Genomic DNA, 25,283 nt, shown 5'->3' on the forward strand with positions numbered 1-25,283 from the left:
ACATAGTAGAATATAAGTTTCAGAGGGAACTGGGAAAACTTTTGGGAACTAATGCAGAGAAATAGGAGCTGAATCTGAATAATTTATACAATCATATTATAGAGAAAAAAACTTTTAAAGACTTTAGAACTCTGATTACTGCAATGACAAACTACTGGTTCAGAGGATTGAAGATGAAACACTGACCACCTCCTATCAGAGATGAACAACTAAAAATTCAGATATATATATATATATATATTTTGGGGCACAGCCAATGTAGGGATCTGTCTTGCAGAGGGTTTTATTTTTTTAGTTTTGTTCATGGTGGGAGGGGAATATTATAAATGTAAAATAAACACACACTACACACTTAAGAAGTATGCAATGGGGAGCAGTGAGATGGCTCAATGGATTGAGATCCAGACATAGAGATGGGAGGTTCTGGATTCAAATATAGTCTCAAACACCTTCCTAGCTGTATGACCCTCAGGGCAAGTCACTTAACCCCCAATGACTTCCCCTTATTACTCTTAGGTTTAAAAAAAGAATATAATGAAAGAGTAGTATACAAAAAATAATAATAAATCAGAGATACTAAGGAAAACTGTATAAACTGATGCAAAGAACCAGGATAATATCTATAGACTGACCACAACAAAAAGAAAAATAACTTTGAAGGACTTCTAACTCTGATGAATGCAGTGTCCAGTTGTGACTTAAAAAGACTTCTAGTAAAACATGCCTGCTGTCTCTTACTAAAGAGACAGTTAACTAAAGGATGATGCCTATATTTTCAAACATAGCTAATTTATTGATTTATTTTGTTTGACTATGTATTTGTTCTACTGGGTAGGCAGTGGGGGAAATTATTAAGAAGTGATATTATAAAAAAAAGAAAATAGCATCAAAAAAATTTTTTTTAAAGTGAGCAACAAGTTACTATCAAATTTAACCTTTTGTTTTATCATTTACCCCAACATCTACATTCATATTTTAAAATGGCAATACCAAGGTTACATTTCTTGAGACAGGAGGTCCTGGGTTCAAAGCTGGCCTCAGACACTTCTGTGAGATGGAGGCAAGTCACTTAAACCTCCATTACCTAGTCTTTACCTCTCTTCTACCTTGGAACCAATCCACAGTATTGATTCCAAGATCAAAGGTAAGGGTTTAAAAAAGAGAGAAATTATATTTAAACTACACAGTTGCACTGCTGTTAAAGCTCTCTCAAATGTAGAGGGTTTATTATATTTCAGCCATTGTACAGATAAATTAGTATCTTTAAGGAGTCTGAAAAATATGAACACACCAAAATCTATTCTCAGACTCAATAGCACTGCATATGCTACCTTAAAAAAAAAAAAAACCAAAAAATTGAAAAAATCATTTTCTTCCTTCAGTACCACCACTTTTCAGAAGAATAAAGCTTCATGCCCAAAACACATATAGCAAAATAAAGTTGCATCAGCAAAACTAAGAGAACATTAGAAAAAGGGCAAAAAATAGATAACAATGGCTCTGGATTAAGACTTATTTTATTATACATAATGTATAGCACTTCATATAATTTAGTTTATTTATGTCATTCTCTACAGGGCACTGTAATTAATTCAGTGACATCAATATTGACCTCATATGGTAAAGGATGGGATCTGGGTTATCTTCAGCGTACCAAGTACCAAACAGTTTAAATGAGCTAAAAAGTTACATCACATACAACAGTTGCAAGAGAGCAACTTTCAGGTTGGTTCAAGTTTACAGTAGTTGCTTTGTGAAGTTCTCCAAGACTTGGATGCCACCCAGTATCGTCGAGTGTTTGTGCAAATGCCAGCTTTGGACCACCTGACTACCTCCTTTTGCCAGCCCCGCTTTTGCCTGTCTTACTGCTGCCACTGCTGGACTTGCTGGAGGATTTTGAAGAGAAGAGTCTTGTCATAAACTCTGAAACATCAGGCAGCTCATGATTGGAATTCAACATATTCATTGACTGCTCCATCTCCTGCAAGAAGACACAGCACAATGACGTGAGAGATGTGCCACAAGTTTTTAGGTTTACTCATTTTTGACATCTACTAAAGCACAAATTCTTAACGTGTGTGTGATTATGGGGTATTATAGATTCCTCAAAACAATGTTTTTAAATGCAGAAAACAAAATACACAGAATGATAAAGGGGACCAACTATAATAGAAATATAGCTATAAAATTTTTTTTCAACCCAATTCAAGGACCTTGGGAAGAGCAACTGAGCTAAACTGATAGATGAAGGTCATAGTGTTAGCACCACAGAATAATGATGCTATAAGGCTACATAACACTTTCACAGAAAGCCAATGTTCATATAAACTAGTAATTTTACAAAATAGCCAAAGTCAAACTGATTCACTCCAAATCATTAGGAATCATATTTTATGTTTCTTTTGTGCCCTCAAACACTAAGCATACAGTAGGTGCATAAAAAATATTTGCTAATTTGATTCAAGTAGTATTTTAAACTGTGTGTTCTCTGAATCCACATAATTATTTGTAATCTATTAATATGTCAATCTGATGCTAAAAAAGGTAACTAGTATTTGGAAGAGTTATCTCTTCACAAGGAAGAAATCTATGACTGTGGAGCCTCTCCAGATCTCAGTTTCTTCATCTTAAAAATGAGAAAAATATATTAGAAGATATCTCTAAAGTTCCTTCCAGCTTTAAATATTATAATCCTATGTTCTGAGGGACTTCATATTGGTATTTGAAATAAGAGGCACCAAAAAATCTGTAACAAAAAAAAAGCCAGAATAAGGAAACATAGGAGATATTTATCCTTTAATCATCCTTCCTTCCCTTACAGAAGTATTCTAGGAAATATTAAGCCATTATACCAATCTAATCTACTGCTTATTAAAGGTCATTTTTTTTCCCTTCATTAAAACCTTTTGCTGGAATAAATTTCCTCTTAAGGTAACCCAAAATGCTTTAATAACAAACCCTAGCTCTTTTAAAATCTAACTTAATTTAGCAAATAACCAAGGCTAATACAACTGAATTATTGTTTTTACTTAGCTTCATAGGAAGAATACTTTCACTGGTCAATTCCAATCTCTGCCCTCAAAGCAAAGAAAACTTCAAAAGAAAAGCTCTGAGATATTTCCCAGACCACAGAGGAGGCTGCTTTCAAGAGCAGTAAAATAGGTGAGTTAGGCCATATACAAAGGAAAATTTGAGAAATAACTTATAAGTTCTTCAGTTCTAATTAAGCATGATACAGTCTTGGGTGGGGTGGGGGTGGGGGAGTGGAGTTAGATCTAACTGAACACTATAAAACAAGGCAATGTGAATCTAAAAGACAACAGAAGTACCAACTCTTAAAATATCTGGAAGGAAATGGTTGCTTACCTCTCATTTTACCTGTCTGCCCCGAAGGAAGAACCACAACTCACATTTATACAATAACAACCATTTAAATGGTGGCTTAAGGTTTGCAGAGTGCACGTCATATTTGTTCATCATCCCACTGTAAAGTAAGTGCTTTTATAACCTTCACTTTTACACATGAAGAAACTAAGGCTGATAGAGGTTAGATGGTATGTTCAAGGTCAAGGGAGTGTGTGTGGGAGGATATGAGCTCAGCTCTTCTCTATCCAGGCAGCCTCTTAGGCACTTTAGAATTCCCACAACAACCCTGTGAACTGGTGTCATTTACCACATCCCTATTTTCCCACCCCAACTACTTTACTGAAAATGCCCCCTCAAAAGGTCATCAATGACCTTTTAATTACCAAAAGCAATGAACATGTTCTCACTCTTCAACTTCCTCAACCTCTCTATAGCACTTGACACTGCTAACCACCCTTTCCCTCCTCATGGTTATATTACGTAAATATAAACATACTTTGTTTGGCTTTTAAAGTCCTTTACAACCTGGTCCTCAACCTATTTTCCAGGCTCCTTATACAATTTCTCTTCTTGCACTCTTTTTATTTTTTTAATTTTTATTTTGAATATTTTCTCCTAGTTACATATTTCATGTTCTTTTCCTCTCCCCCAACCCCACCTAATCTCCCTTAGCCAATGCACAATTTCTTGCACTCTTTTTTAAAAAAAACCCTTACCTTCTGTCTTAGAATTGATAGTAAGTATCAGTTCCAAGGCAGAAGAGCAATATGGGCTAGGCAAGTGAGCTTAAGACCTGAACCCAGGACCTCCCATCTCCAGGTCTGGCTCTCTATCTTTTTGCAGTCTTAAAGGTTTAAACAAATTAGCCTGGTCTCTGACCCTCACACATAACACTCAATTATCTTCCTTCTCCATGCCTTTACCCTGGCTACCCCCCTATGCCTGGAATGCAACTCTAGCTCATAGAACACCCCCCCGCCCTCCAAGACAGAGCACAAATAACACATTATACATGAAGCCTTTCCTGATTCCCCAATTATTTCTGACATCACCTACTCTACCTTGAATTTAAGAACCTTGTTCATATATGTACATGTTCTCATCTGACAATTAATTAGGGGGAAAAACAAGTAGTGATGTTGGTTTTTGTTTTGGAATATCTGAACAATGTAATGATTGATCCATGTGAAACTTATTTTTTTTCATCTGCAAACTTGGTTGAATTTTCTCAGAGCAATGTTTTAAAATTTATATCTACTTAAATATATAATAGAGTCAAAGCAAGTGAATTGGGGTAATGCCAGAATATTAGCTTAAATTTATTTTTACACAAAAGTTGTGGCCTTTTTTTTAAAAATCTCTTTGACTAAGGAATGAGGTTTTTCCCCCCTGTATCTTGGGTCCCAGGGTGATGCCTGGCACAAAGAAGGCACTTAATATTTGCTAACTGATCCATCACAGTTTCCTGGGTTTCTTCTTATTTCTGTAACTTTCCTTTTCTTATTCCTCAGTTCATGCCCCACAAGAACATATACAGCCCAATCTACATGTTAAGCTAATCTGTAAGTAGGCTAAGGATGGGAAAAACCCAATATCTTTTTTTGGCACCCAAATCTGAACAACTAGACATTATCAAAGAACTTGAACTAAACAATGTTCTTACCCGTCTCATGTCAGGATCACTTGTATTGACAACTTTGGGTAGAAGCACAAATATCAGTAATGGAAGTACCATCATCATAACCTAGAGAAGATAAAACAAGAATTCAGAAAATTCTTCTGCCAAATAGAAGCAGCTTAACAACTATTATGTATAAACTGATTTAGGAATCCAAACCCCAAACACAAGTGGACAGAAGAATAAAAGCAGCAATCCACAACCTCTCAAATGATTATTTTCGGGATAAAAATAACTTGATTTGGATAATCTAACACATTCCCAAATACTGTTGCTAATATAACAAAGTATATCCCTTGACATTTGGTAACTGGTATATGGGTGACTACCAATCTTTTAGTCAATTGTTTCTGTTTAGATTGTTGGGAATGTCTTGCCTCCTAAGAGTGCTATATGTCAGTGGGAACATGGCGTAGTAAACAAACATTAGACTTAGAGGGTCAGAAAACCTGGATTCAAAACTTACCCAAAGAAGGGGCAGCTAGGTGGCTCAGCAGATCGAGAGCCAGGCCTAGAAATGGAAAGTCTTGGGTTCAAATTTGACTTCAGACATTTCTTAGTTGTGTGACCCTGCGCAAGTCACTTAACCCCACTGCCTAGCCCCTACTACTCTTCTGCCATGGAACCAATGCACAATATTGTATCTAAGACAGAAGGTAAGAGTTAAAAAAAAAACTTACCCATGGGACACACTAGATATGAGACACACAATGGCAAGTCACTTAAACCTCTGTGTATCAGGTTTCTATTTTGCAAAATGTCTACCTTATAGAGCTACTTCATAATCAAAAGAAATAATGCACATAAAGTGCTTTAAAGTTTAAAACAAAATATAAACAATAGCAATATTAAGAATTTCACAATATTTCTTAAAATAATGTAAAAAAATAGAAATCATTCCTTTCTTTTTTTTTTTTTTCCATCTCTAGCAGCCTTAAGAGAAAAAGAACATCCATCCAAAGCTTGGCCTTAGCTCTGCCCACCTTTCCAAAATTCCCAACTTTATTCTACCTATGATTTCAATTAAAGGTAGGAAAAATAAAAGTACATTGCTGGGTACACACTTCCCCTCCAATGACCCTTCTAACTTTTTCTTTCTAGCCTCTGACCACTGTACATATCATTGTACTCACTGGCTATTTTACATTATATGAAATCCTAACCATTCTTTTCTAATGCTAAAGCCTACCTTCTCCATGGAGCTCTCACTAACTGCCCAAGGTGGAAATGATTCTCCCTCACCTCATCTTATGTCACTTATAAAAGCTTAATTCATATTTATTTGTCCCCTTGATATATGTGTACTTCACAGAGTTGTTGAGAGGATCAAAAGAATTAATGCAAGTACAGTATTTCACAAAATCTAAAGTATTATATTGATGTTAGCTATTCTTCAACTGTTGCTACTACAACTGTGATGACAACTGCTGCTGCTGCTGCTATTGCTCTGAGGATGGGAACTATGGTTTTGTGTTTTATTTTGGGAGATTTGGTCTCCCCATCTCACTCAAACTAGAACCCAATTCTTATTATAGCACAGAAGCTATACCGTGCTTAATTTTTCCAACCCTCCTCTGGCAGCTTTGTCACCCTCTATAAGAGCTCACTATACTGGCGACAGACTTTGTGTAGACACCTGATCTACTTTATTCCAACTATTGCTCAAAACTCCCAAACTCAAGTGATCCACCAGCCTTGGCATTCCCCAGTAACATGCAGAACAGATAAGCACCATCATGCCTACCAGGAACTATATTTTATTCATCTTTGTTTCTCTCCTACTACCTAACATATATTATTCAAGTAATAGGCAAAAAGTGTTGGATGAATCAATTTCCCTATTTTGTATGAAGGTGAGCTGGGTTGCTGAGTATATTATTAGACTTAAATAAAGTAGAATTCTGTTTACTAATAGCAAGGCTATTTCAATTTATTATGGTATATATTATTGAATGTGGACATTAAGGCGGCTGAGATGACTGTACTTTCTTTAGAGAAAAAAAAATGCTCTAATATATGGCTCCTGAAATATCTTAATAGGTATGAAGGGGCAGGAAAAAAAAGAATGGATCAGTGGAAAGAGTAAAGGTGTTGTGATAACTGGATTAAGTCTACACTGCCCATCTTTGGATTTGATCACCAAGGGTGAGAGTACCTCCAATCTTGGGAGGTCCTAAGCCACATGCTGGAGTGAGTGACAAATCAGAATCGACTGACCCGCCCCGTAGGCGTTCTGTGAGAATCATCTGTTGTGATTGAACAAGCAGGCTAGGGGAGGGCACTGGACGCATGGGTGACCTCTTTAAAAAGAGAGTTGAGTGAGTGAGGACTTCTGGTTTTGTGAAGGCGACCTGAGGGAGCTTTGCTGGTTCGTGACAGAGACTGTTCCATGTGATGAGTTTAAAGAATGAATCTTCCTGAACTTCTATTAAGAACTTTTATAGACTCTGTGAATGAAGTTTGCTCCATTCACCTCTGGGCCTCAGGCCCTTTAACCCTCGGCTGAGGGTTAAGATCTACCTGGATTAATTAGTGGGATAGATTCTTATTTCCTTACTTCCTCTCTCTTCTCTCATATAAATAAACTTCCAGAAGAGTCAATTTTGATTTGAGATTATTCTTAATTGAGTATTGATAATAGTTCAATCCTCTGGCGACCATCTTTTAATATATTGAACCCATAAACCCCCCCTTTCACACCCTTACAGTGTGGACCATGATATTGACAGAAAAGTACCTTCTATTTTACCCATGTCCTATGGAAACTAATTCAATTTCACTCTTAGAAATTAATTTTCAAAACCTAAACTTACTGCTTCAATATTCTGTTTCTGTGTTCCAAGTTAACAAATAGCATGTTATTCCTCTGAAAACCTGACATTTTACATGTACACTCTAAGAAGGTTGTTTAAATGAATGCCATATGAAATAACCCTTCATTATTAGCACCACCCACTATCTCCATCTCAGATTTAATGTCTCAGTTCAGTGAACACAGAAAACTCCAGACCATGGGGCTGTCCTACAGAAGGGTAACAAGCACAGAAGGTATGCATTTGAATGGTCCCCAAATAGAAAGCTAACTACAGCAGATTGTCTAAGTGTTTAATTGTTTTTACAACACATATAACTTCAAGTTCACTCTATTCCACAACTCAATAAAGTTTGTAAATGTGCTTTTTTCCTATGCAAATTGAAAGAACTAAAAGTTTTAGATAAAAAATTGAATTGCTATAATTTGAAATGTGGTAAGATTTTTAATATTACCATCATTGAATTTGTTTTTATATTTAGTGACAGAGAATGAGAAATACATAAAATGAAAGATGCTTGGGACATAAAATAAAAGATAAGCAAAACTGATGGAATGACAATCTACTTGGGATTAGGAATTTTAACCAGCCTGCAACTGGTTTCAGACTGCTTAAAAAAGTGGATGTAGGAAGTATATCATATAAAGAATCAGGAAATATAGATTCTAGTCTGAAAGTATCATTAACTTTCTATGTGACCATGGTCAACTCACAGGGCCTCAGTTTCCCCATCAGTAAAACAAGAGGATTATACTATGTGATCACTTAAGTTACCTTTCCAGTTTTAAAATGCTATGATGCTGTGTAAAAAATTCTTAACTTTCTAGACATTCCAATTCACAAACATAGAGAAAATATCAAGAAATTTTTATTCAGCATTTCTTTCCTTTTTTTTAATTATTTTTTTTATTTTAAACCCTTAACTTCTGTGTATTGACTTATAGGTGGAAGAGTGGTAAGGGTAGGCAATGGGGGTCAAGTGACTTGCCCAGGGTCACACAGCTGGGAAGTTTCTGAGGCCAGATTTGAACCTAGGACCTCCTGTCTCTAGGCCTGGCTCTCAATCCACTGAGCTACCCAGCTGCCCCCAATTCAGCATTTATTTCTAACAACAGCAAAACTCGATGATGACCTGGAGAGTAAAGGATCCCTGGGGAAGGGGGAAAGTGGCCATACCTGACACTTTATAATATTGAAGGAATGAAATACTGAGTACAGCTGGATATGTACCCTAAACTTCTCAACAAGTTCATAAGAAAAAAGCAGCTGTGGATCCCAGGGCACAAAAGAGGGAAAACAGATTTGTACTCTATCTTCTGATTTTACCTTTGCAATGATCTCAATGAAAAACAAACACTGGAGGCACTCAAAGAATTAAGTTATCTAATGAAAGTCTAAGAAAGCACAATGAGAAAGATAAAACTTTTTAGGCAATATAACTTCATAAAACACAGAACTGAGAGGAGAATGAGCCTATGACAGAAGAAATAAAGGAAATTGCCTTTTGGGGTGTAATTCTAACAAGAAAGAACTGATTTCTAAATTAGAAATGTTCAGTACTTAGGGGAAGGGAACACTTTATTATAGAGTGCATAATAAAAGGAGAGGAAAGCCAGATATGGTTTGATGTGCATTTTAGGTTTCACAGAAGCAAGTCCAAAGAATTTGGAAAAATGATAGATGGGATTCAGTGACCTAATTATTTTATAGAAGGAATTGGCTGGCCCAAGAAGGCCAGGAAACTCAAGAATGAAATTCTGATGACACAAGACAAAATAAACTTTGAAAACAAAGAGAAGCAGCTGCTAGAAAAAAACAACGGCTGTCACCATAATGCCTTACCACATTGACTTTTTTTTTTTTAAGATACCCACAGAAAGGGACAGATAGATAGTACAGTGGGATAGAGAACTAGGCCTGGAGTTGGGAGGATCTGGGTTCAAATATGGCCGCACCCATTTCCTAGTCGTGTAACCCCAATTTCTTAGCCCTATCCTCTTTTCTACCTTACTTTCAATTCTAAGACAGAAGGTAAAGGTTATTTATACACACACAGGACAGAAGCAAGGACAAGTAACTAACAATGAATACAAAGAGTAGTGTATTATGAAAATAACAGCAGTTAGAAGATATTATTTAAAGCCCAGAATGAACTCTGAGTGGCTATGAATGCTAAGGAGAGCAATAAAAAGGGTATGTTCACTATCTGAGAAGCAAAAGAAAATGAAAAGAACGAATGGTTTGGGGTGGATAGATACAAAGATCCACAGTGAACTCATTTTCCTTCTGTTTTCTCATTCAGGAAGACCTTTGGACTGGGAAGGGCAAAACAAGAATGTTTAGCAGAGTAGAAATCCAAGATAAACCGAATTTAAGAGAGCAATTAGCTACCTTCCATGAGTTCAAATCACCAGGTTTAGAAAAACTGTATCATGAGATGCTGAAAGAACAAACAAGTGTGATCATTATCGTCAGTGAGATGTACTATAGTACTGGGAAAGGTTTACATTGTCCCATTTTTCCAAAAAAGAGAAGAGTGGGGAAAAAGCAAACCATAAGCCTTTAGATTCTTAGAAAAAATTTAGAAGGTATTATTAAAGAGTTAAAACATATCTAGGAAAATAAGCAAAGAGCCAGCATGGCTTCATCAAGAATAGTTCATGATACTTGTCTGACAAAGTAATTCACCACATATATACCAAAGAGCCACCAAAAAGTTCGGTATATAAAAAAATATTCTTAAGAACTACCTTTTATGATAAAGTACTGGAAAGAAAAACATGTGTCCTTTGAGGAAAGTTTGCATAAGCAATGGCATATGAATATGAAAGAAAAGACAAATATGAGAATTCAGAGAAAAATGGGGAAATTTGAATGAATCAATAGAGTAAATAAAATAAACCAGAATCAAGGGAATATACCCAAAGATCCCAACAATGTAAATTAAAAGATTACTAGAGGAAACCAAGCAGAGTAACTGAAGAATCAAAAATTCTACAAAACAAAAAAAGACATATTTCCTTGCAGGAGACAGAAAAGTACAAAACATACAAAAAAGTACAAAACTGTCAATGTACAGGTTTATTATTTAAATCATTTCTTTGATAGAAAATATTTTGAGAGGCCAATGTAGAAATTACTCTGATGTAAAAACAAAAGATGTCATGTATTGACTTCACTTTTTTTTTTATCCCTTACCTTTATTGATTTTAAGGCAGAAGAGTGGTAAGGGCTAGGCAATGGGGGTTAAGTGACTTGCTCAGGGTCACATAGCTAGGAAATGTCTGAGGTTAAATTTGAACCTGGGACTTCCCACCTCAAGGTCTGACTCTCAACCCACTGAACCACCCAGCTGCCTCCTCATTTCTGTTTTAGGTTATTCATAAGAAAACACTACAGTTAGTGATTCTAACACTGCATTTGACTAAGATAACTCATGTTATCATTGGACAAGATAGAAAAATGTAGGCTAGTTAATAATACATGTAGTAGACTCAGAAATAGCTGAATGGCCAGACCAAAAGAGTAAACATTAATGGCTTAATGGCAACTCGGGAATGTCTTAGAGATTCTGTCCTATGCAAAACCTCTCTTGCTTATTTTCAGCAACTCGGGAATGTCTTAGAGATTCTGTCCTATGCAAAACCTCTCTTGCTTATTTTCAATCTCTATTTCTACTGGCTCATTCCCTACTGTCTTCAAATATGCCCATGTCTCCCTCATCCTGAAAAAAAATCTTCCCTTGATCCTCCCATCTCTGCCAACTACTACCCTCTATTTCTATTGCCCTTTGTACCAAAACTCTTTAAAAAGGCCATCTACAATAGGTGCCTCCACTTTCTCTCCTGTCATTCTTTTCTTAACCCCTTACAATCAGGCTTCCAACCTTATCCCAGCACCAAAATTCCTCTTTCCAAAGTCTCCTTGACCTTTCTATAACCTCTGACATCACCCTCCTCTTTTGGTTCTTATATCTCACTGCCCCTTCTCAGTCTCCTTTGCTGGATTCTCATTCTGATCATGCTCTCTAATAATAAATATCCCACAATGTCCTGCCCTGGCTCTTTTCTCTTCTTCCTCTACATACTTCACTTGGTGATCTCATCAGCTCCCATGAATTTAATTACCATCTTTATGCTGATGATCCTCAAATTCTACCTATCCTGCTCCAACCTCTACTGACTTCCAATATCATCTCAACTGCTTTTCAGTTTACTGGATGTCCAGTAAACATCTTAACACGTCCACAATCAAACTCATTATCTTTCCCCTTAACGATTCTGAAACTTGCTTATTAGTGTAGAGGGCAATATCATCCTCTCAATACCTCAGGTTTGCAACCTAGGTGTCATCTTGGATTCCTCACTATCTCTTACCCCCTCCCCTATATCCAATCTGTTGCCTATCGATTTCACCTTTGGAATATCTCTTGAATATGTCCCCTTCTTTCCTCTAACATTGCCACCACTCTGGCACAGGCCCTCATCACCTCCTATCTTGATTATTCTAATAGCCTGATGGTGGTAGGTCTGTCTACCTCAAGTCTCTTCCTTCTCCAATAGATTCAGTCACCAAAGTAATTTTTCTAAAGTGCAGAAGATGTCACTCCCTTACTGAATAAACTCCAGTGGTCCCCTATCACCTCCAAGATCAAATAGAAAATCTTCTGTTTAGCACTCAAAATCCTTCAAAATTTAGCCTCTTACCAGTGACACTTGCTCCCTCACTATTCTATCAACAAGAAATTCCATCTTTCAACTCTTGAGCATTTTCTCTGGTTGTCCCCTGTTCCTGGAATGCTCTTCCTCTTCATCTCTGCTTCCTGGCTTCCTTTAGGTCTTAATTAAATTCTATCTTCTACAGGAAGACTTTTCAGCCCTTCTTAATTCTAATGCCTTTCTCTCTTAAATTATTTCTTGTGTATCTTGTTTGTACATAGTTGTTTGTTTTTTGTCCCCAACATTAGATTGTGAATTCCCTGAGGGCAACTGGCTTTGCCCTTTCTTCACGTCTCTAGCACTTAGCACAGTGCTAAGTGGCACATAGCAGGAACTCAATCATTTAATAAGTGGTTATTGCCTTTTTGGAAAGTAATTAAACCGAGTTGGTCACTCTGACAGAATGGTTTGTGAAAAATGTGAAAAAAAAAACAAACCCAAACTTGGTACTGTTATGAAGAATGGAGCAAGGAACACTACAGAAAATAGTAGGAGGAAATTAAATGAAAACAAGGCTTTGACTTCAAAGAAAGCAAAATTTGACTCATATGTAAAGAATAAATTCACCATTTGAAGAATTTGTAAAAATTCTGTGCATCAACCAGATTCTCATTATTGCCAAAGCTGTGCTTACCAAAAAAGGCATCTGCTCAATGTGTGGGAAGATTTTAGATACCAAGAACTACAAGCAAATATCTGTTTATTTGCATGGAATAACTTTCTGGCTTCCACTTTTATATTTCTATATGATTTTAACTAAGTTTTCTAAGATAAAATTTGCACATAATAGTTTTAAAACAATATTTCAAAGCAAGTGACTAATATTACACCATTATTCAAAAATTTCCTCTTTCCTTTCAAGAAATCCTCCATAGTACAAAATGTACTATTGTTGACAATTGATAGCATCCATACAAACATTTTACTAGACTTAAAAGGGTATATTTCAATGAAAAAATTATGCACTTTGTACTTATTGTAATATCAAATGATTTCTCCTTTTTTTTCCTGTAGGTATTTTTGCCAAAGGGGTGGGAATGTTAGAAATTTGCTAATATTTCCCTAACAACAGTGAACTCTGGCAAACAAGACATCATTTGCCTCCCATGACAGGATGCAATGCTCTTAGCACTAGCATCCTTTAAGAGAATCAGAATATAAAAGGGCAGATAACCCTCGAAATTTCATGGAACTTAAAAAAAAAAAAAAAAAGAGGAAAGAAAGAAGTTTGATAGGACTTTATCAGAGACCATAGTAGCTAAAGGGGCTGGTGTGATTAGATTGTACTGGAGAGGGTTTGAGAGTTTGAATTTCAAGATTTTCATTCCTATAGAAAGGGAAGAGTCCTTCTAGGGAGTAGTAAAAGTACAATTAATATGCCTCCTATTCCTCTGCCTGAATCTCCCCATCTCCTAAGTAGAAACCCCAGGAATAACTCAGAAGCAGTAGAGATTCTATGAATTCAGTTGGTATTAGGAAGGCCAGAAGAGTGGTACCTGATGTCCATGTTAACCAGCATGGGGAGACATCACCATTGTGTGAAAGCCTCAGAAGCAGAGATCAAATTCTTCTCCCCCTTCCCCCCCAAAACAGCAATAATACGAATCCTGTAGATGATATAAATGGATATACATTGCAAGAATTTTTTATATAAAGGTCCCTAAATCCAATATTGTATGTCAAGGAAGAATGTTCTTGCTGAACCTTCAAAAGTTTGAGATCTTGTTCTGTTGAAAACAGATTATGCGGGAAGGTAAAAATCTTTTCCTTTTAAAGTTGGGGCATATCAGAAATATGTAAAACTGGTGGAGTCCTTACACATAGCAGAATGTGGGGTATAAGTACTCTACATCTTTATTTAAGTTATGATATAATTAAGAAAAGTAATTAAAGTATTTGTAATTTTTTTAAAAAATGTGTTTACTAACTGACGATGCTGTTGAATATCTTTATCAATAAGGGATGTCAATAAGTGGATGGAGTCATAGTTGGCATTATTGTCAAATCTCCAAGGGGACAAAGTTGAGAAGGAAAGCAAATATGTTGAATGACAGAAAAAGAATATAAAAAGATCCTAACAGGCTGAGTTTGGGGGCTGAATTGAATAGTGATTGGTGCAAAGCTCTAAATGTGAGCTCAACAATTATTCCTTACAAGAGGTGTCAAACCTGAGCATGTGCCAAGTCAGTTTAAAATGTAACTGGAAAATGTTTAACAAAAATAAAAATATAATACAAGACAGATAATCTTAATTTTTCTTAAATCAGTATGTTGCCTACAGGGATCTGTTTCCAATTCAGTTAACACCACAGATCCACAAGTACAACATGGGGGAGGGATTAGAAGTCTATTAAAAAGGCATTTTGGCAGATGTAAAGTTGAATATGAGCTTATAATACAGCAACCCAAAAAACTGTCACTATAGGGTACCTAGAAGCAAAACGCCCAGAACAAAGGAAGTAATGGTTATGCTCTATTTTGACCTTGACTCCACACCACATCTAGATCACCATGTTAAGTACATGCCACATTTACAGAAGGACAGAGACAAGCTGGAGCTCATATGACTAGACAATGAGAGGATCTGCTGAAGGGGATGGGAATATTGTTAACCCAGAGGAAAACTGGGGCAGAAGGGATAGTCAGGGGAGATGACTTTTCTCTTACAGTGTTACTTAGAAAGTAAGGATTTTAAACAAATGAATAAATAAAAAAAGACATGAATCTGGTTGACCACAAGTTCAATATGAACCAACAGTGCAATCTAGCTGCTAAAAAAGCAATTTTGGCCAAATTAATAAAAGTTCCTATCCTATCACATAGTTCCAATTTTATTGCATTCTTATTAAACCACAGAGTATTTGTGAGTAATTTTAGTTGCTATATTTAAGAAGGACACTGACAAAAACTGGAGAAAAATAACCAGGACAATAATGGATGAGTAAATTATGAAGTACATAAAATGCCTGAAGATATTACTGAGGAAGTTTGGTTTGGAAAAGAGACAACTAAAGGAAGACATGACAACTCTCTTCAAATTGTGAAATGCTGTCATATGAAAAAGCAGAACCAGGGTAGAAATTACATGGTGACAAGATTTCTGCTCAATAAAATTCAGAATTAACATTGAGAGCTTTCTTACAATGTAATAGACTACCTTGGGAAGCAGTGCACTCACCACCACTGGGAATATTCAGGGACTGGATGACCATCTGCTGGGAATATAGTAGAAAGGATTCCTGAACTGGGCAGAAGGCTGAACTAGATCATCTTTAGGGCCCCTTCGAAAGTGAGCACATTTCCAACTTCTATATCACTTTTCAACATAAAATGATTCCCAACATAATCTTTTCATCTCTCATCCCCTAGTCATTTCTCCTTAATCAACAGTCTTTGTAACCCATCTACTACTACCTTGGTTATCTATCTAACTGATTGCTGAGAAAAATTGAATTCTGAGAATTGTAACCTAAAAACTAACTCAAAATTAATAAAGATGTTTCAGGTTTGTCATAATACATACCATTGGGTTCATCAGAAAATCCGTCCAACCCCAGGACTCCCTTTTTATAAAGTAGGAAGGTGGACCAGAAGATTTCATCTGAAGAGGATAGGGTAACCTGACCACTTCTGATGTCTTAATGTAATTAACATATCTTGCTCTGGTGAAACAACAATAAGAAACAACTAAATAATTCTATAAAAATATTACTAATTCAGAAAGTACAAATATATGATGCCTTACATTCATATATAAAAATTTTGCAAGTGTTTTCAGACCTGCACTTTTGATTTTTAAAATGTTTTAAAACAACCATTTTTAAAAGTACCAAATCATTCAGTAAACTGTTGTAAAGAATATTAAAACAAGCCAGGAGACATAGATTTTAATCTTAATTATAATTAATTGGCATTGTGACATTAGGTAAGTGACTACATATTTTTGGCATTCAAATTCTTAAGTCTTAAATTATTCTTCTCCATTAACTTTAAGTTCTCTTTCAGTTCTCACAATCTACAGTTTAAGTGTCAAGTATAACTCTCTGAACCTGTTTTCTCAATCATATAACATGGAAATTAGACTAAATCTCTAAGGCTCCTTCCAGGTCTAAAATTTTATAATTCCACAGTTACATTTGCTATTTTACCACCATAGGCATTTTTAAACACTTGTTTATTTACACACTCAGCATGTGAATTATAGACATACCCAATCTTTAATGCAAAATTGCAAAAAAAAAAAAAAAGCTTTAAAATCTAAGAAAGTAAGTTCAGGAATGAGAAAATTAAATTGTATTCATTTCTACTCAGATGGCATCATTTGCAAACCAAATGTTAAGCATATATTAACATTTATTTTAATGTAAATAATCACAATCATTTCTCTACCTGCTTTGTTCCTCAGATATAGCACAGTGATGGAACTATAAAATATAGGCAGAGACTGGAATGGTTAAATAACGTTAATGTGAATATCATTATATACACAAAAAATAATAAAAATATTTCTAAACCTCAACCAATAAGCTTTATTTTAGCCAATATATGATAAAAGAAATATTAGTACCCACAGAATCCATACAATAAAATTAATCCATGCAAAGGCTATTTTGCTGAGGAGGTGATAATTAATTTTGTCAATCAGGAAATTTCACAGAACAATTTGAAAATAAAATTATTTTTAAAAGATGTCCTTGCATATACTACTTCCACAGATCAATTGTTCTTGAAAACATTTTAATTTGATTTATTTTTAAAAAGCTGTGATAGTAACTTCTGATAAAATTTTATAAATTGGGATTGTTTTGGTTATAAGTGTTTCTGGGTTGCTAATATGTAAATTGTTGACCTTAAATGTTGTTGTCCTCGGACTTGATTCCCATGATACAGTACTTGTGTCAAGCAGAAGAAATACCAAGAGGTACCAGAGGAAAAAATCCTTTGGCTTCAAATGTTCCTGAAGCAAAAACTTCTTTTTAAAGCTTGAAGGACTATAGCATTTATGTTTCCAGGGCAATTCCAATCACTAGTAAGAGTTATAAGCTAGAGGCAAAGTAAACTAACAGTTTGAAAACACTTAGATATGGAAATTTAAAAAATAATTGACATACTTTAGTTTTTCTATAGCTGCAATAGATCCTTTTAGAGTTCACCTGGATCATTTAAAAGGACAGCTTCTTCTTGATGCATGTGACCAAGAATATAAACATTTGGTCACCTTTTCCAAAAAATAAACGTTTTAGCCACTTCCCAGCTGTGTGACCCTGGGCAAGTCACTTGACCCCCATTGCCCACCCTTACCATTCTTCCACCTATGAGACAATACACCGAAGTACAAGGTCTTAAAACTAAATAAATAAATAAATAAATAAGCAAATAAGTAAATAAATAAATGTTTTTATTGCTATTGCCCTTGCTAACCTCTCCTTTCCCCATTCATTATCTAATTTCCCTTCCATTTTCTATTAAAATTTGACATGTTTCCCCTTATATATTCTCAAGAATTCCAGATACCTCTGGAACCTTGATACAAACACAATTTTAGCGCCAACATTTCCTGACCTGTTACCAGACAAAAGCAGAGAGGTCAAATGATTTTTCAGATAGAAAACAAAAACTCTGGCTCAGGATCACAGTCAGTATGTGCCAAAGGTAGGATTTGAACCAAGGTCTTCCTGCCTCTTAAGTCAGGTTTTCTATATACAATACTATGCTGCTTCTCAGATAAGATACTGCTACTTGAAAATTTGTTCATATATTTACTGGTCAGAAATTGGACCACCAATTGGTCAGAGAAGTGAAACAGAAGAAAACCAAAAGCCTAAACTTATGAACAAGGTCTAATACCTGGTAACACTCTATTATACATCTCAACCATAACACTTTTCTTTCTCCTCTTCTTGTAACCTAAATAGGATGAATTTTTTAAATGTTGGGTAACTGTAAGGGCTTCTAGCTTATTGCAGAAATTTTAAATTGCAGCTACCAATTAAATATTCTAGAGCAAGGGAAGAGAAGATTAAGAGAAATCTCCAAAGTAACACAACATTAAATAGTCATTAGGGGCACTGGAAGTATTTGCACCTGGCAAACAGCTGATAGTTATTTTTGAAGTACAAATAAGTTTATTTTTATTTTCAACTTAAAAATAATGCTACAACAATAATGGATCAATCAGCATGTAATTTAAAAAGTGTTTGTGGAGGTACAAAGGAAATAACATTCAAACTAAAAGTTCAACAGTCTTTGATATTCCATGTCTTTTAACTTGATACATAATACTTGTACATATAAAAAGAAATTCAATTCAAACCAGAGTAGAAGAGAGTTCAACTTTAGAATTTCCACAGTGTACCACCCTGGAACTACAAGGTTCTTTGAAAGTTTTGTTTTTGTTTTCCAAAAAATCTAGGGTCTGAATGAGAAGCAATGCCTAAATCTTAATCAAAGCATAAATGGATATAATAAAATGTTCAAAAGCCCTTAAAAGAAATAACTAAGGAAATCTCACCTCATTTTTCCTTTTGAAGTGATATCCACCCGGACAGGGTCAAACCTATAAGCTGGGGATATAACTTCTACAACATAAGAACCAGAAGGTATGTCATGAACCACAAAACTTCCATCTGTCCTGGAAAAATAAAAATCAACTTCAGTAACTTTTATTAAATAATTTATTCTCTACTTGAACTCAAGATACAACATTTTCAATGCTTCTATTTTAAAACTATTTAAAAATCATACCAAAATCAATTGACAAGGACAAGTAATGTACCCTTTCAACCATTCAGGTTTCTTCAGCTACAAAATGATAATAAATAATATTATCTACTTCTCAGGAGAAGAAATATCAGTAAGGAGTTTGCAAATGCCTTTTACTTAAAAGACTGGTTAACTATGGTTATCTATCTCAACAGATAGGTAATTGAAAACCACAAATAATTCCAATGATTTGGGTCACTGTAGCAGCTGGGAATTTTGTTATGAAAAGGAAAACCATGACCCCAAAATAAGTAGAATTCTCTGAAGTCCAGCCACCACTTCAGAAAGAAGAATAGTCCTATTTTTTTCTGGCAGCTGGGAAGTAAAAGGATCTACCAAAGAAGCAATGATACACTTCTATTCTGTACAGCAAGGGACACTAAGGAACTTGTTATAAAAAGTCTCCTTTTGGGGGCAGCTGGGTGGCTCAGTGGATTGAGAGCCAGACCCAAAGATGGGAGGTCCTGGGTTCAAATGTGACCTCAGACACTTCCTAGTTATGTTACCCTGGGTAAGTCACTTGACCCCCATTGCCTAGCCCTTACCACTCTTGTGCGTATTGGTTCTAAGACAGAAGGTATGGGTTTAAAAAAAAAAAAGTCTCCTCCCCACTCCCCACCACCCACCCTCACAACAATCTCATATTCTCAAATCTCTAAATGCCAAAAGACTAGACTTCTCAGTTGTTTAGTATGCTTTAATAAAAAACTGGATTAGGTAGAAGTCTTAAGATTTGAGCTCTAGACTCAGCTCCATGTCTTTGCTAAGTGACCTTGAACAAATCACTTAACTATAATAAGCCTCTGCTCTCTCATTTGTAAAATGGGGACAGAGTATATATTCTGCCTACCTTATAGAGTTGTTTGAAGGTTCAAACAGTATGATAAAAAGTATTTAGAAAGCTATAAAGCATTACACAAATATAAAATTGAAAAAATCTGTGAACATAATCAGGAGTTGACTACAGACCACATATAAATTAGGTATAGCAAGATGTACTGGACTCATCTTTTAAAAAAACAAAATTAATAAAAACTATTTGAAAAGTTAAAAAGCTATTTTTGGGAAAAGTTTTTGTAACTGTAAAAATAAATATATGTTTTAAAGCTTAAAAGCCTTTGGTTACTGGCTTTCAGTATTAGGATATGGCTAACCACTACATATTGGACAGTTTTACAATTTGCATGTACTATATTATTAACTATATCCAAAGTATCCAATGATAAATGGCACAATAAGTGTTCTCCTTGTTATTACAAACATCAAAACAGCATACTAGGGGGCAGCTGGATGGCTCAGTAGATTGAGAGCCAGGTCCAGGGACCAGAGGTCCTGAGTTCAGATCTGGCCTCAGACACTTCCTAGCTGTGTGGCCCTGGGCAAGTCACTTAACCCCCATTTGCCTAGCCTTTACCACTCTTCTGCCTTAGACCCAATACACAGTACTGATTCTAAGATGGAAGGTGAGGGTTTAAAAAAAAAAAAAAACAAAAACAGAATACTAGTAGTTTCACCTATTATTAAACATTTCTCAAAGGTTTAAACAATCTGGCAGAAGGTTGGAGAATTAACTACAAATTAATATAAAAAAATTTAGGTGTCAAATGCTATAGGAAACAAATATACCAAAGGAATTCTACTAAAAGAAGAAAAGGGCTTAATTAACCCCCCTTTCCAGGCAAAAAAACTTCAAGCAGTGTTAATATCTACACTTACTTCCTATCTTTTAAGTACAGAACAAAGAAAGGAAATGCATCAATAAAACACTATTAGGGTGGGCAAATCAGCTTCCACAGATGTGCTATAGATGGTAAAAAGCATTGACAGCTGGTACTTAGGTGGTGGCTCTCACCTTGATCAGGTGAGAATCCCTCCATAATCTGACCTAATAATGACTAATCAATATTAATCCTGAAAGATGTCACTTTTGGACTTCCAGCATAAAACCTTCAAATCTACTGAGCAGAAGTGGTCTGTGTCTATTGACATAGAGCTGAAAGCCAAACCAGAAAACTTCTAGTTCAGTGTCTTCACTTTACAGAAGAGGAAACTAAGGTCTAAAGAAGTTAAGTGATTTGGCCAATGTCACATAATCAGAAAAGCTCAAAGGAGGGAAAAGAATTCAGGTTCTGACTCCAGAGCCAGTCTTTTCATTGCACAGAATGGTCCCAACCTTTTGTTCATATTATACTATATATTTTAAAAAGGCAATTATTCAAAAGAAAGGTTTTATTTTCTGACTTTTTCACCTTATCTTTTCTTCTTCTTCAACCCTTACCTTGTGTCATAGAATCAATACTGTATATTGGTTCCCAGGCAGAAGAGTGGTAAGGGCTAGGCAATGGGGATCAAATGACTTGTCCAAGGTAACACAACTAGGAAGTATTTGAGGTCATATTTGAACCTAGGACCTCTCATCTCTAGGCCTGGCTTTCAATCCACTGAGCCACCCAGCTGCCTCCATCTTTTAATTTTTTAATAGGAAACATAAGTATCTATTTTTTTAAATCCTTGCACCAAGACATCTGAAATGCAAGATACTGAAGCACTAGAGCACTAAGAAATCTGACAGGGTGGTCATGCCATCTACCACTAGATTTGGCAGTCGCCTGATTTGGCCTCAAAACCCAATGCTACAAAAAGGAAAACCAGTAAATGAAAATAGAGAAACCGAGAAGCCCAATATAAATGAGTTAGGTTCTGCTGTAAATGTCCCCTGTGGATCCAACAGTGAAAAAAAAGGACAATTCATTCCTCTTCTCCACCTCCTCAGCCTCTAGTAAAAGGTGTTTTGATTAGAGATTCAGATTTCATTAATTTGAGTGCAGTGTACTTAGCGGCCTAGCTATGTAGTCAAATGCCCCTTGGGAAAAGCTTTATAATTCCCACTTGCTCAGTAACTCTCAGCAGAGAAACTGGAAAAATTGCAATGAGGTCTGGAGTCATATCTCGAATGCAAAACATACATTAAAAAAAAAAAAAGGCAAGAAAAATAAAGTGTAGGTGGCACCTAAGGTTGATCTGTCCATACAGACCAACCCAATAGGGTGCCAATTTTACCTGGGGAAAGGAGGAAGGGTGGAGAGAAAAAGGGCTAACGCCCTACTGGCTAAGCCCAGGGTCGAATATCCACCGTTACCACTTAGGGGACAGGACAGTAACCCTTGGTGTGCCTCGCTTCGGGGTGCTTCTGTCAGGCTCTCCCTACAGACCTACTTCACCTGTTCCCACCAGAAGGCTTCTACCAGTGAGATGGGGTTCGGCTCAGCTCGTGGAAACCCCCCACTCTGTTTAACAGAGCGCCTGGCACAGAGCAAGCGCTTAGTAAGTGCGGAAGGCCGGGACTCGGCCAATGACACAGCTCCGGGCCTGGCTCCCCGTCACTCCCTCCCCACCGCGGTGACACTCACTTGAGAAAGCCGACATGCTCCTCACCGTCTACCAATACCCGGGCCCCGGCGATCCAGTCCTGAGGCTTCACTCCCGGTACCACTGCTCGCCCCTCTATCTTAAAGCGCTCCCCAAAGCCGCCCCCGCTCCCACCCGGTCCCTCGGAGGCCGCCCCCGCCCCCTCCGAACACTGAGAAGAGGCGGGTAGCAACAGCAGCAGGACCGAGACGAGACCCCACTGCACGGCAGCCATGACAACCGTCCTGGGGGCGGGGGGGAGGCTGGCCGGAAGCACCGATTTCTCTCTACTATCAATGTCCCAGCAGCCTCCGCTAACCGGCTTTCTGATGTCATCACCTCGCGCCGGAACTTGTTCTGCGACTTTGGGAACGAACCGCGAAAGGAAAGAATGGAGACTGACCTGGGGCTGACCTGACGGAAGTAGAAGCGAGGGTTGGGGAAGCGAGTGAAACAGCTCTAGTGCTCTTCCTTTTCCTCCTCCGGTCGTACCGGAAAACTAGCGAATGTCTATATCGAATCACGTGGCTTGGGAGGGCAGGCTACTGGCTTATCCGGCGGGGCAAACTCGTGTTTCTGCTCAGCGTCTTAAGAATGGCAGTATCACTTAGCAGCATGATTCAGGAGGAAAGGAGAGACGGTGTCCTGGTGCCCCCGAGGTCGTACTTTTTAGGAGCTGGAAGGGAAGTAGTCGCTGGGCCAGGTCCAAGGCAGTGGCGTCTGCAGGGCAAGTCTACTGGTTCTAACAGCACATTATACCTTTTGCATTCACATAACACCAAGCACTGCGTACCTTTTACACACACGCCCACACCCATCCACCCACCCTTTAAGATTAATGGAGCAAGTTTTATCCAATAATAGAGGGGCTCCTACGCTTTTTAAGTCACGGTCCCCTTTGCCAGGCTGCTGCAGCCTAGAGATCCCTTCACAAAATAATCTTTCCAAGTACATAAAATAAAATATATAGGGTTACAGAGAAAACTTAATTGCTTTGAAATAACGGTCTTCGAAGTGTTTTAAGTATTTTTTTGTTTAAAGCAAGTTCAAGACCTATCTTTTTCTTTCTTAACAACCTTCTTATACCTCACCCAAATTACTCAGAACGGTGCCCTTGGCCTGTTGGGTCCAGACACACTATCCGGTATTTTCACCAGCAGAGATGCCTAAAATGCTCTCCTATCTAATCTCTGCCTCCTAGTTTCCCTGGCTTCAATCGACTGCCAAATAAAATACCACCTTCTACAAGAAGCCTTCCCCAACCCCAGCTTAATCCTAAATGCCTTTCCTCTGCTGATTAATCATCTCCAATTTATTATATATGTATCTTGTTTGTATTGTAGTTGTTCCCTCCCTCCCCCATTAATCTGTGAATTTGAGAACCTTTCCTTGTATCTCCAGCGCTTAATACGGATCTTGACAGAGTAAGAGCTTAATAGGTGCTCATTATAAATGACTGTTAGATGGTGCAGTGGTTAGAGCTCCTGGGCCTGGAATCCAGAAGACCTGGGTTTGAATACAACACCAGACTTTTGCTGGTTGTGTGTCCTTGGGCTAGTTGTTTAACCTCTGTTTTGCTTGAATTTCCTCAATTATAAAATGGGGGCTATTATAACACTTGCTTCCCAGACTTATGAGAGTCTAATGAGGTAATATCTGTAAAAGCACCGAGCAATCCGAATACTATTACTATTGACTGACTACCTATTACCCCAGGTTGTGAACCCCTACAATAATAGAACAGGCCTCTTCTTGAGGTTGGGCTTTCCTTTGTTGAGGGCCTGTTGGAGTTGGTGCCAAAAAGGAAATCCTGGCATCACAGGATCCTATCTATTGAGCTGGGAGAAAGCTTGGAGTTTATCTAACAGTCTCACTCTCTCCTTTTAGAAATGAGAATTAGGACCTAGAGAAGTTCAGCTGGAGGAAGGAGTAGGTGGGATTGAGTGGTCAGGGAAAAGACTACTTCTTCCTGTCTTGGCTCCAACTCCAACAGAAACAAACTCACATTAGAAATTCAGGTCAACATTATTTCTGTTTGAAAATGGAGATATCCGCTGAATTATATTGAGAAATTATAATAACAGACTTGGCCAAAGATGACTTTGAAAAGCAATTAGGGAAAGCCTTTAGAAGCAAAAGACATCCCCCATCTTGTAAAGGGTAGAAAGCTTGACGACATTAACTACATCAGAAAAGATCAGCAGGGCAGTGAATGTACCAGGGGACCACAAACAAAAATCATAACTTTTTCCCTAGCCACTCTTATACATAAGATTCTAAAGAGTTTGGGTGGTGAATATGACCAAACTGAAATTAATCACCCTAAAGCTACAAGGAAAGAAGTGGCACTACTACCAGAAAGAACTAGCCTCTAGCAGAAGTAAATCTATACTTTCTTGTCTGGAAGAAGCTAGGAATAGGGCTCTGAAGCTTCTACTTATCCTAAGGTAGAGGTCATTACCCTAGCCCAGAGACCTTTGTAGTACTATACTGGTTGTCATTGTCAATCCTTTGTTTTCAAAGAGGATCAATGACATT

General features: G+C 37.0%; 1 protein-coding gene and 1 pseudogene across 1 annotated transcript; one reads left to right on the top strand and one right to left on the bottom strand.

Moving 5' to 3' along the window:
* Nucleotides 1-1,495: 1,495 nt before the first annotated feature.
* On the bottom strand, nucleotides 1,496-23,046 carry EMC7 (ER membrane protein complex subunit 7). The gene is made up of 5 exons (XM_044662234.1): nucleotides 22,748-23,046; nucleotides 19,087-19,206; nucleotides 16,099-16,237; nucleotides 5,030-5,110; nucleotides 1,496-1,981 (listed from the first exon to the last, which is right to left on the bottom strand). The coding sequence occupies exons 1-5, from the start codon at nucleotides 22,978-22,980 to the stop codon at nucleotides 1,829-1,831; spliced, it is 726 nt and encodes a 241-aa protein (XP_044518169.1). The 5' UTR covers nucleotides 22,981-23,046; the 3' UTR covers nucleotides 1,496-1,828.
* On the top strand, nucleotides 12,979-15,802 carry LOC123236611 (annotated as a pseudogene).
* Nucleotides 23,047-25,283: the final 2,237 nt, after the last annotated feature.

Source organism: Gracilinanus agilis, chromosome 2 (genome assembly GCF_016433145.1).
Source record: "Gracilinanus agilis isolate LMUSP501 chromosome 2, AgileGrace, whole genome shotgun sequence".
NCBI lineage: Eukaryota > Metazoa > Chordata > Mammalia > Didelphimorphia > Didelphidae > Gracilinanus > Gracilinanus agilis.

What these genes read in the sequence shown, in the direction of transcription:
- EMC7 (XM_044662234.1), bottom strand. Translation starts at nt 22,980, where the DNA reads ATGGCTGCCGTGCAGTGGGGTCTCGTCTCGGTCCTGCTGCTGTTGCTA. An exon ending in GAGCATGTCGGCTTTCTCAA is followed by an intron (nt 19,207 to 22,747) that starts GTGAGTGTCACC and finishes TTATTTTTCCAG; the next exon opens with GACAGATGGAAGTTTTGTGG. An exon ending in GTGATCCTGACATGAGACGG is followed by an intron (nt 1,982 to 5,029) that starts GTAAGAACATTG and finishes GTCTTCTTGCAG; the next exon opens with GAGATGGAGCAGTCAATGAA.